The 16,702-nt window shown below is 34.0% G+C and overlaps 1 protein-coding gene across 5 annotated transcripts in view; it reads right to left on the bottom strand.

Moving 5' to 3' along the window:
• LOC114093112 (vascular endothelial growth factor receptor kdr-like) overlaps positions 1-16,702 on the bottom strand; it is a 295,863-nt gene that overhangs the window by 132,818 nt on the left and 146,343 nt on the right. For all 5 annotated transcript variants that reach the window (XM_071606114.1, XM_071606116.1, XM_071606118.1 and 2 more), the window contains 4 exons: positions 12,275-12,568; positions 11,648-11,794; positions 11,324-11,449; positions 9,407-9,513 (listed from right to left, as the gene is read on the bottom strand). In XM_071606114.1, the coding sequence (XP_071462215.1) occupies positions 9,407-9,513; positions 11,324-11,449; positions 11,648-11,794; positions 12,275-12,568 (674 nt within the window). The remainder of the gene's footprint in view (positions 1-9,406; positions 9,514-11,323; positions 11,450-11,647; positions 11,795-12,274; positions 12,569-16,702) is intronic.

Below are 16,702 nucleotides of genomic sequence, written 5' to 3'. Positions count from 1 at the left end.
CAAATGGAAGATTTTAAACTTTATATTAGTTTGGTTTGAAAAACTACTGTAGTAGTTGCAATATATTTTCTTGTTCTCCCTTTCTCTAGTTCCCAAAACAACTTTGCCATCAGTCATTTTTCCCTCTAGTACCTCCAGAGAATATAACAGCTGACTCAAAATTGAGGCTGGATCCATTAAGCCTCAATTGGTGTAGTTACTAATGCTATTGCTAATACTAGTATTCATCTCATGGTCCTAGAAAGCACAGCAACTATTCAGAATTGAGTCTATCTGAACTCCACAGAATCTCCCAGTTTCATTGCTATCTTTTACAATGAAGATTATTCTCTCCATAGAGAGAAAATTCAATCCTGATAAAACTTAAATCAGTTAGAGAGGCCTTAAGAAAACTATTAGAGCAGTGCTTTTCAAATTGTGGGTTGAAAAGGTTGATTGAGGGCTGTGGTTGTGGCTCAGTAGCAGAGCACTTGCCTACCATGTGTGAGGCACCGGGTTCGATTCTCAGCACCACATATAAATTAATAAAAAATAAAGGTTTATCAACAACTCAAATTTTTTTTTAAAAAAAGTTGATTAAAAAACAGAAACCTGCAACCAGTATTTTTATAAAGAATCAGAATAAAAATATCAATGCATCACATATTTGGGGGTAATTTTAATAAATCTTTTTATTCATTTATATACTGGACTATATTGGAAATTGAATTTTTCATTTGACATCTGTTTTTTAAATGGTTTGAGGGATTGGGGTTGTGGCTCAGTGGTAGAGAGCTTGCCTCTCATGTGTGAGGCCCTGGGTTCGATCCTTAGCATCACATATAAATAAAAAATAAAATAAATTATTATGTCCATCTACAACTAAAAATATTTTTAAAGTGGTTTGAAAACACTATTCCTGTCCAATTATCTCATTTTAATGATGGGGTAAAAGAGGATCAAAGAAGAGAAAGTACTTATTAGAAGTCACACACTAACTTAGAAGCAGAAAATAAATCTGTGCTTGATGAGCAATAGGCAATAGTTACTCTGGCTATAATTGACCAGGACCTAAAGTACATGAAACATCTACTGAATTTGAAATTAAGAAAGAAGGACAAGAGTGGGTAGTTCCACCTGAAATTTAACTCAGGAAGTAATCCAAGAGATGATAACCTTGAGCAGACTCTCCTCCTATCTGGATAAATATCATCAATCTGAAGTCTTACTGAGATGAGAATGACCAACTTGAGACTAGAACACACTCTTGTACTTCTGACCTCTAACTATATCCAAGCTCATTCTTATATTAGGACATTGAAGAAAGAGTAGTAGAGTGGAGTTCTGTGGAAGGGATAAGGTTTTTTTAAGTTTGACCTTTAGAAAAAGAAAATGAAAAAGACATATGAAATTAGGATCCCAAGTCAGAGCCATCATTTAGAAAAAACTTCAATGAGATCTGGGAAACTTTTTCAATCTTCTCTTTCAATCCTGCATTAATTTTTGTAATTCCTGTTTCTTCATACTAACATCTTCACTTAAAATCAAAGGGCTGAATATAAGTAAGTGATGCTTTCTAGCACAGTTGCAATCTGAGAAGAAAAGAAGCAGAAACAGCAAGTTGAACCAGCCTAGGAAAAAGCCACAATGCCCCCAGCAGAGATGGTTAAAGGGGGAAGAAATGACATCTTATAAAGACTGTTTGTTTGGAATTCCTAAGGGCTAAGAATCCCTGCAGTTTAAGTTTGTTTTTCATATTTTGCTCTCTATTTTTTCTTCTCTTTTTCATCATTTATTGTTTTTTTTTCTTTTTTACTTTTTCATAGTGAACTTGATTTTTGAATACCCAAGTTCAAACAGCAACTTAAATTCTACTTTATACTGGATTAGTGACTGCCAATGCTGCAGCCAGACTGGGATAGGAGAGATTCTACTACACAGATTAGGGAGAAACTCAGGGAAGCCATGGTTTCAGCTAGTCCTCTGGGATAAGAATTGTGCCTGACAGGGAAGGGAAGTGGAACTGAGCAGGGTCAGAAGGAAAGTTTAATCACCACACCACTGCCCAAAAGCCAAGAAGAGGTTCGGGAGCACATTGATTCAGACAACTGAACAAGGGGTAAAACAAAATACACATTGGCCTAAAGGCAATCATGTTAGAGGGCTGACTAACAACCCTGACAGAAGTTTGCCCCAAACCCCCATCAATGATAAAGCCATTTTGAAAGTCTGTTTGAAGTGGGTAGCTTTCTAACACCATAGCTAATCAAGTTTAAGGATGAGGTGAGCTCAACATATAGATTCCCCTGACAAGTTTGACTGGTATGGGTCAGAGCTGAGAGCAAGCTGAGAGGTATGATAATTGTTTCCTCTAAAATTCCTAATAATCGGAAGATTCTAAATCAAAATAATGGAAAGAAAAGACTATTTAGAAAATTTCAGCAAAAAAAATGAATTTATGTACAACAGGTAGTATATTAACCACTGATATTAACTGATTTGTGTGGTATCTCCCCACATTTTTGCTTTGTCAGAGTTCTAATTTTAGGTATGTTGTCTGTTAAATAGATCTTCTCTTGATACCTTTTTCCTGTCCTCCATCTCTATCACCTTACACTCTTCATCATTTTATTATCATTTTGACTTTGGTCCTGCCTTCCTCCCCTAGATTTTTTCTTCCCTTTCTCATGTTTTTTTTCTTAATTTTCAATCACTTTTTCCAGTTCAGCTTAGTGTACTATCATAAATTATTATCCTCTCAGCCTATTATAAGTTACTTCTCATCTGTGTGTCTGTTTGTTCAATACAGTTATGGAGATTATTTGAAATAATTGTTATAGCTTATGTTGATATATTATTTACTTCCAAATTACCACTGTTACTCATTTTTTCAAAGTTATACTGAGTTGAAATTAACAGTTTGATTACATTGACTGGATAAGTTGAAGGTAACATATGCACCTACCTTGAGATTCATTAAAAGACAACGACCCAATAAAGAACCCCAACATGAAAAACAAGTGGAAAATATCTCAAAAGTTAGGCAAACCTCAAGCCTGTGTGACCATATGAGCAAATAGATCAAGAATATGCCTCCAATAATTTATGACCCCTCAATAACTAAATCCACAGGTATTCATTTGGATTAGATCCCATAAAAAATTTAAAAGTTGATGGTTAATAATTTCAATGAAATAAAAGAGGGTCTAAAGAATAAACTAAGATAGAAAATACATGAAGAAGAAAAGCACTTTAAATAGCCAAGTTATGGAGGTAGTCTTAGGTGTCCCACAACAGATGAGTGGATAAAGAAAATATACATATACACAATGAAGATTTATGCAGCCATAAAGAAGAATGAATCATGTCAATTTCTGGTAAATAGATTTAATTGGAAAACATCATGCTAAGTGAAATAAACCTGACTCAAAGCCAAGGGTTAAATATTTTCTCAAATATATGAAAGGTAGAGAGGAAAAATAGGAATTTTTTAAAAAGGAAACTTATGACAATAGTAGGGAAACCAATAGAGTATAGAAAGGGAATTCAGTAGGAGAGAGTAAAAGGGCATACTCTGTACTGAAGAATGAAGCCTACCAAAATATTGTATGTCTAAGTATGTAAATACCAGGATGAATCTTGTTTTTATATCAAAATACAATGCATGAATTTAAATAATAACTTCAACCATCAATAATAATAATAGAAGGGAGACCAGTAAAGTAGATCAATGGTCCCAGGGGATGAATGAACGGAGGGATAGGGAAGGTAATGTGGGATGAGAATGAACAAATTATATGTGCATATAAACACATGGCATACTGAATTCCAATATTATGTATAATTATAATGTACCAATGAAAGCTTACATGTTAATAATTAAAAAAGAATAAGCTCATGGCATTTGCAGGGAAATGGATGGCATTAGAGAAGATTATGCTAAGTGAAGTTAGCCAATCCCAAAAAACAAATGCCAAATGTCTTCTCTGATATAAGGGGGGGTGACTCAAAGTGGGGTAAGGAGGGAGAGCATGGGAGGAAGATTACCTCTAGATAGGTAATAGGGGTGGGAGGGAAAGGGAGGGAGAAGGGGAATAGCTAGGATGTTGGCAGGAGATAGTCATCATTATACAAAATACATGTATGAAGATGTGAATTTGGTGTCAACATACCTTATATACAAACAGAAAAACTGTGGGATAAAGGTGTATTAGGAATTATAATGCAAAATAATAAGAGAGCTTATGTATAATGGCATAATTTGGTGAGAACATACTTTATATACAGAGTTATGAAAAATTGTGCTGTGAATGGATAATTATGAATGTTATGCATTCCACTACTGTCATTTATGTAAGAAATGAATAAAAATATATATAAAAAGAATGAAATGAATTGAAAAAGGGACGCAAGATTTAAGATAAGGGATGGATAAACTTTCAGGGAAATAATAACAGAAAAAAATTTAAACCATTTATAATGAGATGGAAATCCAAACACAGGCTGCATTCAAAACTCCCAAATAGATAAAAAATAAATTATCCATATCACATTATAATTAAAATCACATAGGCAAAATTTTAAAAGTCTCAAGACAGAAATATCAGATGACATTTAGAGGTAAGCAAATCAGATTTATTTCTGCCTTCCCAGCAGAAACAAATCATTCAACAAAAATTATGTTCAATTCATTGTACTGTCTTTCCTATTCCCATCCCTCCTCCCTTTCCTTCATTCCCCTGTATCTAATCCAATAAACTTCTCTGCATCCCCTCCCTACACTCCCTTGTTATGAGTTAGCATCCACATATCAGAGAATATTTGGCCTTTGGTTTGAGGGGACTGGCTTAATTCACTTAGCATGATATTCTCCAGTTTTATCCACTTACCAGAAAATGCTGTAATTTCATTTTCTTTCGTTGTGTGTATGTGTGTGTGTGTGTGTGAGTGTGTGTGTGTGTGATTTTCTTTATCCATTCATCTTTTGAAGGGCACCTAGTGTAATTTTCTGATTTTATGTATTCTAGGTATCAGCAAAGGAGTGGGACAACTGGGTCAAATTGTGGTTCCATTCCAAGGTTTTTTTGGTGTGTGGGGGGGTGGGGTACCAGGGATTGAACTCAGGGGAAATCGAATACTGAGCTACATCCCCAGCCCTCCTCTGTATTTTATTTAATAGATACAGGGTCTCATTGAATTGCTTAGAACCTCACTTTTTTCTGAGGCTGGCTCTGAACTCGCGATCCTCCTGCCTCAGCCTCCCAAGCCACTGGGATTACAGGCATGCACCACCATGCCCCACCCATTCCAAATTTTCTAAGAAATCTGCATACTGCTTTCACCCTAATGTAAACAGAAATAACAGCTTTAACTCTTTCTCTGTGGAGCAACTGCCCCAGGGACTGTTAGATGCTATCAGATTGTGATGAGGGGGGTGGTTTGACTAATGGGTGATTGACAGCAAATTCTGGGACTGTTTTGGCATCATGACTGCATGCATATCTAGTTTCATACACAGGTTGTATATTGTAGAGAATCATGGCTTACTTTCCTTCTGCATAAATGTAAGAATACATATTTTGAATACAAGGTAAAGCACTTAATTAGGAAAATGATAAGCAAGATGTGTTCAGTTTCTAAGACCAGGTTAGACATTTATAGAAAATTTCATTTAACAACAACTGGATTACCTTTCTTAGCAGTTGCTCATGGAACCTTCTCCATGAGCATATTTTGGGTCATGAAGCAAGTCTTAGCAAATAAAATGTATTTACTCCTTTGCATCTTATCACCCATTCATAATATTATGAAATTGGAAATCAACCAGGAGAAAAATAATAGAAAATTCACAACACATGGAGATTGAACAGTATACTTACAAGTGATGAAGGAACAAAACTTTAAATGAATGGAGAAATTTTAATAATCCTAGAATAGGGCTGGAGTTGTGGCTTAGTGGTAGAGCACTTGCCTGGTATGTGTGAGGCCCTGTGTCTGATCCTCAGCACCACATATAAATAAAGTAAAAACAAAATTCCATTGGCAACTAAGAAATATTTTTAAAAGTCTTATAATAAATAAGAAAAGAGATACAACCTACCAGACACTCTTAGATAAGAGAAAGTCAGTATTAAAAGGAATATTTAGTAGCTGTGAATATATATATTTTAAAAAATTTAGAAACATCCCAGATAAATAACTTAATAATGCATCTCAATGTTTGAGAAAAACATGAACAAAATAATTGCAAAAGTGGTATAGATAAATAAATGAATCAGATTAGGATCAAACTTAATAAAACAGAAAAAAAATGCAAAGGATCACTGAAACAAAGAATAGGTTCCTGAAAATATCAAAAAGATTGATAAAACCTTAGTCAAAATGGCCAAAAGAGATACAAGCCCCAAATTAATGAAATTAGAGATGAAAAAGGAGATATCACTACAGACATACCTACCACAATTGAATCAAACTATAGAAAACATAAGTAGAACAGTAACAAGAAATGAAATTGAAGCTGTAATAAAACCTCCCCCCCACCAAAAAAAAAAAAAAAGAAAATCCCAGAACCAGAGGGATTCTCAGCTGAAATTTACCTGATCTTTGAAGATTTAATGTCAATACTTGTCAAGGTATTCCAGGAAATAGAAAGAGGAGACAATCCCACACTCATTCTAATATGTCAGTATTACATTGACACCAAAACCAGATAAAGACACTTCAAGGAAAACTACAGACCAATATCCCTGATGAACATATACGCAGAAATTCTTAATAAATTATTATCAATTTGTATTCAAATATAAATTAGCAAGGTTGTGCATTATGAACAAGCTGATTTCATTCCAGGAATGCAATGAAGTTTCCATATATATAAATCAGTAATTGTAATTTATAGCATAAATAGAATGAAGGACAAAAATCACATGATAATCTCAACAATTTCAAATAAAGTCTTCAACAAATAACAGCACCCACTCATGTTAAATATAAGAAAACTAGCAATAAAAAACTTAATTCAATATCATAAAGGTTATATGTGACAAAACCAAAGCCAACATCATACTGAATGACAAAACCTGAAAACATTTCCTCTGAAATCAGGTGCAAGGCAAGGATATCTACTCTCACCACTCCTATTCAATGTAGTCCTTCAAGTTGGGCACAGTGGTACACACCCATATCCAAGCAACTCAAGAGGCTGAGACAGGAGGATCTTAAGTTCAAAGCCAGCCTCTGCAACTTAGTGAGGCTCTAAGCAGCTTAGTGAGATCCTGTCTCAAAAATAAAAATGACTGGGGATGTTTCTTAGTGGTTAAACACCCCTGAGTTCAACCCCTAGTTCCTAAAAAAGGTTAAATTATCCCTGTTTGCAAATATTATCCTATACTATGAAGAAAGACAGACAGACAGACAGACACACACACACACACACACACACAAAGACTTCTAGAGATGATAGTCACCAGTGTAAGATACAAAATCAGTAGTTTTTCTAGATATGATAATATATCTGATGAAAATTAAATCAGAAAATAATACCATTCACAATAGCCTCAAAGTAATGAAATATCTAGGAATAAACCTCTCTAAGAAAGTCAAAGACCTCTACAAGGAAAATTATAAAACACTGAAAAAAGAAGTAGAAGACACTAGAGAATGGAAAGACCTAACATGTTCTAGGTTAGGCAGAATTATTATTATCATAAGATACACAGATTCAATACAAACCCCATCAAAACACAAATTACATTTTTCACAAAATTAAAAGATAGTCCTGAAATTCATAAGGAAGGATAAAAGACACAGAATATCCAAAACAATTCTGAGCAAAATGAGCAATGATGAAGTCATCACATACCCTCTTTTAAATTATATAGAGAGCTATGTAACAAAAACAGTTTGGCATTGCCATAAAAAAAAAACAGACAAATGGACCAACGGAATAGAATAGAAGACACAGAGACAAACTCACAGAGATATAGTCATTTTATCCTTGGCAAAGGTAAAACATATGTTGTAGGAAAAAAAATGGCCTTTTAAGCAGGTGTTGCTAGGAAAACAGCATATCCATATAAAAAGGAATTAAACTACATCCCTATCTCTTACTCTGTACAATACAAGTGAAACAAATACCTAGGAATTAAGCCAGAAACTTTGTAACTGCCAGAAGAAAACATAGGGTCAACACTCCAAGAAATCAGCACAGGCAATAACTTCCTTAATAAAAAAGTAAAAGCTTAGAAAATAAAACTAAGAATTAATAAATGGCATGCCATAGAATTACAAAGCTTCCACATAGCAAAGGAAACAAAAGCATGAAGAGGGAGCCTATATAAGAGACAAAACTTTTGGAATATATAAAAACTCAAAAATCTTAACACAAATATAAACAACCCAAGTAAAAAATGTAAACTGAACTAAGAAAACATTTCTGAAAAGAAGAATTAGAAATGGCTAATTATATGAAAAAAAATGTTCAATTTTTTTCCAAACAGGGAAATGCAAATGAAAAATACACTGAGATTTATCTCCAGTTAGAATGGTAATCATGAAGAACACAAATAATAATAAATGATGGCAAGGGTGTGGGGGAGAAAGGAACACTTACATGCTGTTTTAAATTGGTTCGACCATTATTGAAATTAGTATGGATGTTCTTCAATAAAGTAGGAATGGAACTGTCATGTGACATTCTTATGTCACTCTGTATTTATTCAAAAGAATAAAAGTCAGGGGCTGAGGTTGTGATTCACTGATAGAGCACTTGCCAAGCATGTGTGAGGCACTGAGTTTAATTCTCAGCACTGCATATAAATAAATAAAGTCCATTGACAACTAAAAAAAATTATTTTTAAAAAGAAAGAAGTCAGCATACTGTAGTAATGCATGGGATACCTTTGTCTGTCTGTCTGTCTGTCTGTCTGTCTGTCTCTCTCTCTCTCTCTCTCTCTCTCTCTCCCCTGACTGATCACAATATGATCACACTCTTCCACCATGATGTTCAGCCTCATCTCAAGCTCCATGGAATGGATCCAGCCTTCTATGGACTAGGACCTCTGAAACCTTGAACCCTCAAATAAACCTTTCTTCCTATATAGTTGTATTAGCTGGGTCCTTTAGTCACAACACCAAAAAATGCTGAGTAAAACAATAATTTAAGTGCAAAACACACACACACACACACACACACACGTGCATGAACACAGCTTTGCTCATATCCTCTGTTGCCTGGATTAGTAATACTATCTCTTAAGAGACTTATTTGAGATGATTTATATATATATATATATATGTATATATATATATATATATATATATATATATATATATATATATATATATAAAAACAGCTATAGCCTTAAAGACTAAATTGTACCTGAGCAAGCCCCAAGGCCAAGGCCTCCAAATATATTATTTTCCTTACCTTTCTGAGTTTGCGAATGATCAGGGTCAGAAGAAGCCAGAAAAGGGTAGCTGTCAGGCCAGTACAAACAAGAATGATGATTTCAATATTGGATTTTTCATCAGAGCCTGTAGAGTTGAAGAGAGAACTTACTAAAGAAAAAATAGTTCACCAGAGAGTCAGAGATAAAACAGGAGAAATGTACTGCCTTTTACAGAGCATGTTTGAATTCCAATGGACTAATGTCAATAGATCCCATATTTTGAGTGTGTGTGTGTATCTGTGTGTGTGTTTTAAATTTTTATAGCCTGTAAGGTTTACCTTATGAGACTTAGAGAAACAAATCCTTGGTAATTGTACGGATTGTCTCAAGAAATTAGTCAAAGACTTATATATAAGAATATGTGCTTATATATTTTTGACATCTATGTATGAATGCCAACATGAGATATGTATAGTTACTGTCTATCTTATTTGCAGATTTTCTAATACAATGATTAGATAATTGTGGGATATAGCCTGATTGCCTGAATTAAATCCTGGCTCTACCTCTTACTGGTTGCACAATTTGGACATGTTACTAGTCTCTCTATGACTCATTTTCCCCATTTAAAATGAGAATAATGAAAGGTCTGAGGGTGTAGCTCACTGGTATAGTACTTGGCCTAGCATATAGAAGACCCAGATTTCCATAAAAAGTTTGTTAAGGGCTGGGGTTGTAGCTCAGTGGTAGAGCACTTGCCTGGCATGTATGAGGCACTGGGTTCCACCCTCAGCACCACATAAAAACAAATGAACAAATAAAATAAAGGTATTGTGACCATCTACAACTAAAAAAAATATTTTTAAAAATTTGTTGAAAAATATAAATGGCAATAATAAATACCACATATATCTATCAAGCATGCTAAATGAGATCATGAGAATTGATTAACACGGTATCTAACAAATAGCATATTTCAACTATCTGTAATATTATTAGGTTCCTTTTTCCTGTAGTGCACTCTGTATACTATCTCAGTGCATTGGGGGATGGAGGAATTTTATTAAACCAGCTTATATGTTTTCCCTGCTATGCCTTGGTAGAACATAGCTGAATGAGAAAGTAGTGGCTTTGGGGATGCCAACATGCTCAACTAAAAACCAATAATATTTCTTCGAAAACATAATTTCGCCCCCGACAGTTTAATACTAATTGTAGTAGCATAGGAGATTGGAGTCAAAAGACTTGTCATAGCCTTTGGCAAGTATCTTTTTTTTTGAACCTCCTATTTACAAATGAAATGTGCTCAAAATCTAACATTTTATGTTTATATTTCCAAGTATTACCCAACATTTTTCAACAAAACAAAGGGAATTATTATTTGGTAAATTATATTATATAAAGCATTGCCATATCTTCACCTTCATGTGTATAACCTTTGAGAGAAAGGTAAGGCAGCTGGTATTATTCTCAGTTCAGAAATTACAAAACTGAAATCAATAAAAGCTAAATGACTTATCAAAAATGACAACAATTTCATAACAAGCATGGTATTCTGGACTCAGATTTTCCATGCCATATTTTTCACATACCCTCCCAATGAAAGCAGGCATATTAAAGAAAATATTTTAGAGTATACCTATATTCACTGTCCTACTACACTGTGCTTCCACAATCAAATGCCTTTTTTAAATTGCAACCAGGGGCTGGGGATGCGGCTCAAGTGGTAGCGCACTCGCCTGGCATGCGTGCGGCCCGGGTTGGATCCTCAGCACCACATACAAACAAAGATGTTGTGTCTGCTGAAAACTAAAATAAACATTAAAAATTCTCTCTCTCTCTCTCTCTCTCTCTCTCTCTCTCTCTCTCTCTCTCTCAAAAAAAAAAAAAAATTAAATAAATTGCAACCAAACTCTACTACTGATTATCAATGTACACAGGAATTTTTAACTTACCCTCCACGGTGATAAGAGCTGTTGTGTGGACTTCTCCCAACTCATTGGTTGCTTTGCACAGATACAGGCCCTCATCTTCTTTTTTGGCTCTTTCAATAATTAGTGTGTTATTCTCAAAGAAGATCCCTGCATTAACAATGTCCCTTCATTATTATGTGAGTTATTTGTGCTTAAACCCATCTACAGAATATGTGAAGGCCACATCTCATTAGGTCAACAAGGGTCTTATTTCCAACTCATGACAGCCCAATGGAACTGCACCAACTAAGGCCCTCTTGATGGGTCTACAGGCTTTGAAACCAAAAAACAAGATTTTAGACTCACCTGAAGCAGGGAGAACAGGAATTCCATTTTTCAACCAGTGGATTTGAGGGCATGGTATTCCACCCACTTTGCAATCCAGCAAAATCTTGCCACTGTGGTTGACCTCAATATTGGTGAGATTCTCAATAATGAATGGGGCAACCCTTTCTGTATAAATCAAGGTAAAGGAAGCCAAGATACTGAGGCAGGGTACTATAAATATTATATTGGATATTTATCCCATCCCACATCTAGATGGTGAAGTATTGTCATACTCAGAAAAAGGAAGTAGAGATAGAAAGAAAATTTGGGTAAGTGTGGGGTGATCTGCATTTGTGTCCTTCCAATTATTCCTTATCCTCATACTTAAGAGGGCCATCTTGAGCCACTTGAGGGAAGAGAAGTAGCTTTCTAAGAGTGTTGGCATCAGGACTAAAAAATTCCATCACTAGATTTTTCCATAACTACTTTACCACAGACTCTAAAATTCATGAAATCATTTTCCTTAGAATGCCTCCAAAAGAACTCAGGAAGGAAAAGGCTGATTGAATCAGTCTCTAAGGAATATAAAATCCTAAGCCTTATACTGCTTCAGAATCCACCCAACAACTGGCTCAATTTCTAAGAGAAAAGTTCCTCCAATTCTACCTCTAATAAAGAGCTGAGTGTTGCGCTGCATCATGTTGGTGATGTTCTTCTGTGCCCAAGCCTTGCACTTGTACTGCCCTTTATCCTGCTGAGTCACATTCTTGATCACCAGTGTCAATGAGATGGAGTAGTTGCTTCTGAAGCTTTCAGTGTCTATAACAGGAATCTTCTCGCCTAAGGGGCTGAACCAAGCAAGTTGATTGTAGATATATTTAGCTGCCTTGCATTGGAGCCGAGCATCATAGCCTTCAATCATTGAGACTAGAGGTTCTGCCTCCATGAAATCAGCCACATCTGTATAGGTGAATATAAGCAGGCAAGTGAAGCTGATGAATAGCACCATTCTCTCTTTCTTGCCAAATTGCAGAGTTAAACATACTCCCTTGATAAATGCCTAGTAGCAAAGAGCCAACCAATTTAAGTTTTCAGCATCACTTTCTGAGTTTCAGTTTTTAAACCCATGCTTAAAAACAGGAAAATTGTGCATATACATATAAAATGGTTAAACATATCTACTCAAACACCTATCATTCTTCAAGTTGAAAATGTGCAAAATATTTTCTTCTAGCTTTTTCAAGTATACTGTATATCAAAATTATCTATAATCACCAGAAATTCTTATATTAATCTAACTGTAACTTAGTACCCAATTGATTAACCTAACCCCATTTTTCCATTCTCTTCAGTAAGCACCATCCTGCTTTCAATTTATGAGATCTACTTATTTAGGTTCCACATCTGAGTGAAATTTTGAGGTAATTGTCTTTGTGTGCCTGGCTTATTTTGGATAACATATCAATCTCCATTTTCATCCATGTTTTCAAAAATGACAGGATTTTATTCTATAGTTAAACCATAGTCCATTGAATAGACTGCCACATATTATTCATTCATTCATCAGTCAGTGGATAATTAAGTTGACTCAATATTTCAGCAAGTATGAATACTGTTGCAATAAATATGGGAGTGCAGATAACTTTGAAATGCTGATTTCATTTCTTTTGTAGACCAATCAACAGATGGATCTGTCTATCATGTATCTATCTATCTATCTATCTATCTATCTATCATCTATCTACACAGGAGTGGGATTTCTGGATCACATGCCAGTTCTAATTTTATGAGGAACTTCCACACTATTTCACATAGTGGGTGTACTAATTTATATTCCCTACAACAGTGTGCAAATTTACCTTTTTGTGTATATGATTACCAAAACTTGCAATCTTTTGTGTTTTTAATAACATCTATTCTTACTGGAGTAAGGTGATATTTCATTATGATTTTGATTTGCATTTCTCTAATTTGTAATGCTGGACTATTTTCATGTACCTCTTCTATATTTTCAAGTATACTTTTTAGAAATGTCTAGGTCTAATACCTATTATTATATCAGACCACTTTTTTGCTATTGAGCTTTTTAAGTTCCTTATATATTATGAATATTAACTCATGGTCAGATGTATAGTTTTCAAATAGTGCCTTCCATTCTGTCCTTCATTCTGATGATTATTTCCTTTGATGTGAAGAGGGTTTTAGTTTCCTATGTTCTTATTTTCTAGCTTTGATTTTTGTTCCTGAGCTTTTCAGGTCTTGTTTAAAATATTCAATTAAAATAAACAAGATGATAAACCCTTAGGCAAAGTAACCAAATGAGAAAGAGGACACACTTTAATAAATTAGAGATTACAATGGTGGTATTATAACAGACACAACTGAAATCCAGAGGACTACTAGGGAGCATTTTGAAAATTTATATTCAAAACAATTGGAAAATTTAGAAGAAATTAAGAAGTGCTTAAGATGTAAACCTACAAAAATTGGACTAACAGGATTTACAAAACTAAACAGACTCATGATGAGCAATGAAATTGAAGTACTAATAAAAAGTTTCCCAACAAAGTCCAGGAACCATATGGATTCATAGTTGACTTTTACCAGATCTTTAAAGAATAACTAATATCAATGTTCCTCGAATTATTCAATGAAATTAAATGAGAGGAAATATGTTCAAAATTATTCAGTGAAGCCTGTACCATTCTGATACCAAAACTAGGTAATGGAATTTCAAGAAAAGAAATATATAGACCAAAAGTATAATTGATGAGTATTGATTCAAAATCCTCAATAATATGTTAACAAGCCAAATTTATCAAAACATTAAAAATATCATGCAATATAATTATTTGGATTTAAATCAATATGCCTCATAAATAGAATCAAGGGTAGAAATCATGTGATTATTGCAATAGATGCAAAAAAATTTCAAGAAAATTCAATACCAATTTATGATTAAAAATTACCATGAAGAAACTGTAGATAGGAGGAACTTACCAGAACAAGACAAGGATTTTCACTTTCACAACTGCTATTCAAAATATTACTAGAAATTTTAGTTAGGGCAAATATTCAAGAGCAAGAAATAAAGGATATACAAAATAGGAAAGGAAGAAGTCAAACTATAACTGTTTGAAGATGACATGATTCTATAATTAGAAGACTCTTATGGTTCTCCCAGAAGACTTCTAGATCTAATAAACAAATTCAGAAAAATAGTAGAATACAAAATCAACATAAAAAATCAATAGCATTTCTAAACCCCAATAACAAATTTACTGATAAAGAAATAATAAAAAATAATTCAATTTATAATTGCCTCAAAAAGAATCAAATAAATAGGAATCAATCTAATCAAGGAGTTGAAAAATCTCTACAATGAAAGTTACAGAATACTTAAGAATGAAACTGAAGAGGAAATAGAATATGAAAAGACCTTCCACATTCACTTACAGAAAAAATTAACATCATTAAAACAGCCATATTATCCAAAGCAATCAATAGAAACAATATAATCCCCATCAAAACCAACAGTGAAATTATTCATGGAACTAAAAAAAAATTTCAAAAATCCATATGGAAGAACATAAGACAGAAAATACCTAAACAAAAAGAGAAGTGCTCAAGGCATCTTAGTACTTGATTTCAAAATATACTACAAAATCATAGTAATGAAAGTAGCAAAGTACCTGCATAAAAACAGACACATAGACTAATGGCACAGAATAGAAGAAACCTACAGACCCACAATCCTCTGCTTCTTCACAAAGGGGGCAAAAGCACACATTGAAGAGAAGACAGCTTCTTTAACATAAAAAAATCAAACAACCCAATCAATACATATGTAAATTAACTGAACAGACTCTTCTAAATAAAAGATACAAATGGTGTAGAACCACAACAAGAAAATATTCAAAAAATTTACCTATCAAAGAAATGTAAATCAAAATTGCACTGAAATTTTATCTTACTCCATTTAGAATGGCAACCATAACTAACATTAATAATAAAAAATATGGCAAGAATGTTGGGGGAACAATAGGATTATACATTAGTATAACCAGTATAGAAATCAGTGTGGAGATTATTTAAAGGCTTAGGAATAAAATATGACCCAATTATACCATAACCCCTTAGAATAAAAGTCAAAATATTGTAGTGAAGGAACATCCCAGGTGGCAGTCAGTAGATTGATCATAAAGAAAATATTATACAGAGAGAGAGAGAGAAAGAGAGAGAATGGAATTTTACTCAGCCATTCAGAAGAATGAAATTTAATCATTTGCAGTGAAGTGGATGAAACTAAACATCAACAGGTTAAGTGAAGTAAACAATAATCAGAGTGTGAAAGGGCATATATTTTCCCTCATATGTGGAAACTACAGAGAAAGAAGGAAAACTAAAGGAGGAATTTCACTAAAAGAAATTGGAGACCAGCAAAATAGAAGTTCAAGGGGAATGAGAAGGGCAGGGAAAGGGGAGGTACTGGGGACTGAAACTGATCGAGTTATGTGATGTTCATGTACAAATATATCAAAATAAATCACACTATTTTTATAATTATTATGCACCAATAACATTTTTCTTTAAAATGAAACTTTCAAAAGAGTAACATCCTTAAAAAATTAATCCTTTAAGTTCAATATTTCCTTAGGAAATATCTGTTTATAGATGGTGTGAGTGTGTGTATTGTTAAAGACTCTTCTAAAATATTATTAGAACTAATAAATTAAGCCAGTAATGTTTAGGGATACAAAATATGAGTTTCTTTATCCATTCATCTGTTGAAGGGCTCCTGGATGTGTCTGGAAACTATCATGCTAAGTGAAATAAGCCAGTCTCCTGAAATCAAAGGTCCAATGTCTCTCTGATATGTGGATGCTAACACACAACGAGGGGGTATTTGGAGAATAGAAGTTCACTTATTAGCAAAGGGGAATGAAGGAAAAGGAGGGGGATAAGAATGGGAAACCCAGTGGAATTAATCTGATACGCCTTTCCTATGTACTTATATAAATGCACCAAAATGAAACTGGGTTTGTAGTTCTATAGTAGAGCCCTTGTCTTGCATGTGTGAGGCACTGGGTTTTA

This window comes from Marmota flaviventris, chromosome X, assembly GCF_047511675.1.
Source record: "Marmota flaviventris isolate mMarFla1 chromosome X, mMarFla1.hap1, whole genome shotgun sequence".
NCBI lineage: Eukaryota > Metazoa > Chordata > Mammalia > Rodentia > Sciuridae > Marmota > Marmota flaviventris.
This window is presented reverse-complemented; position numbering and strand designations above follow the sequence as displayed.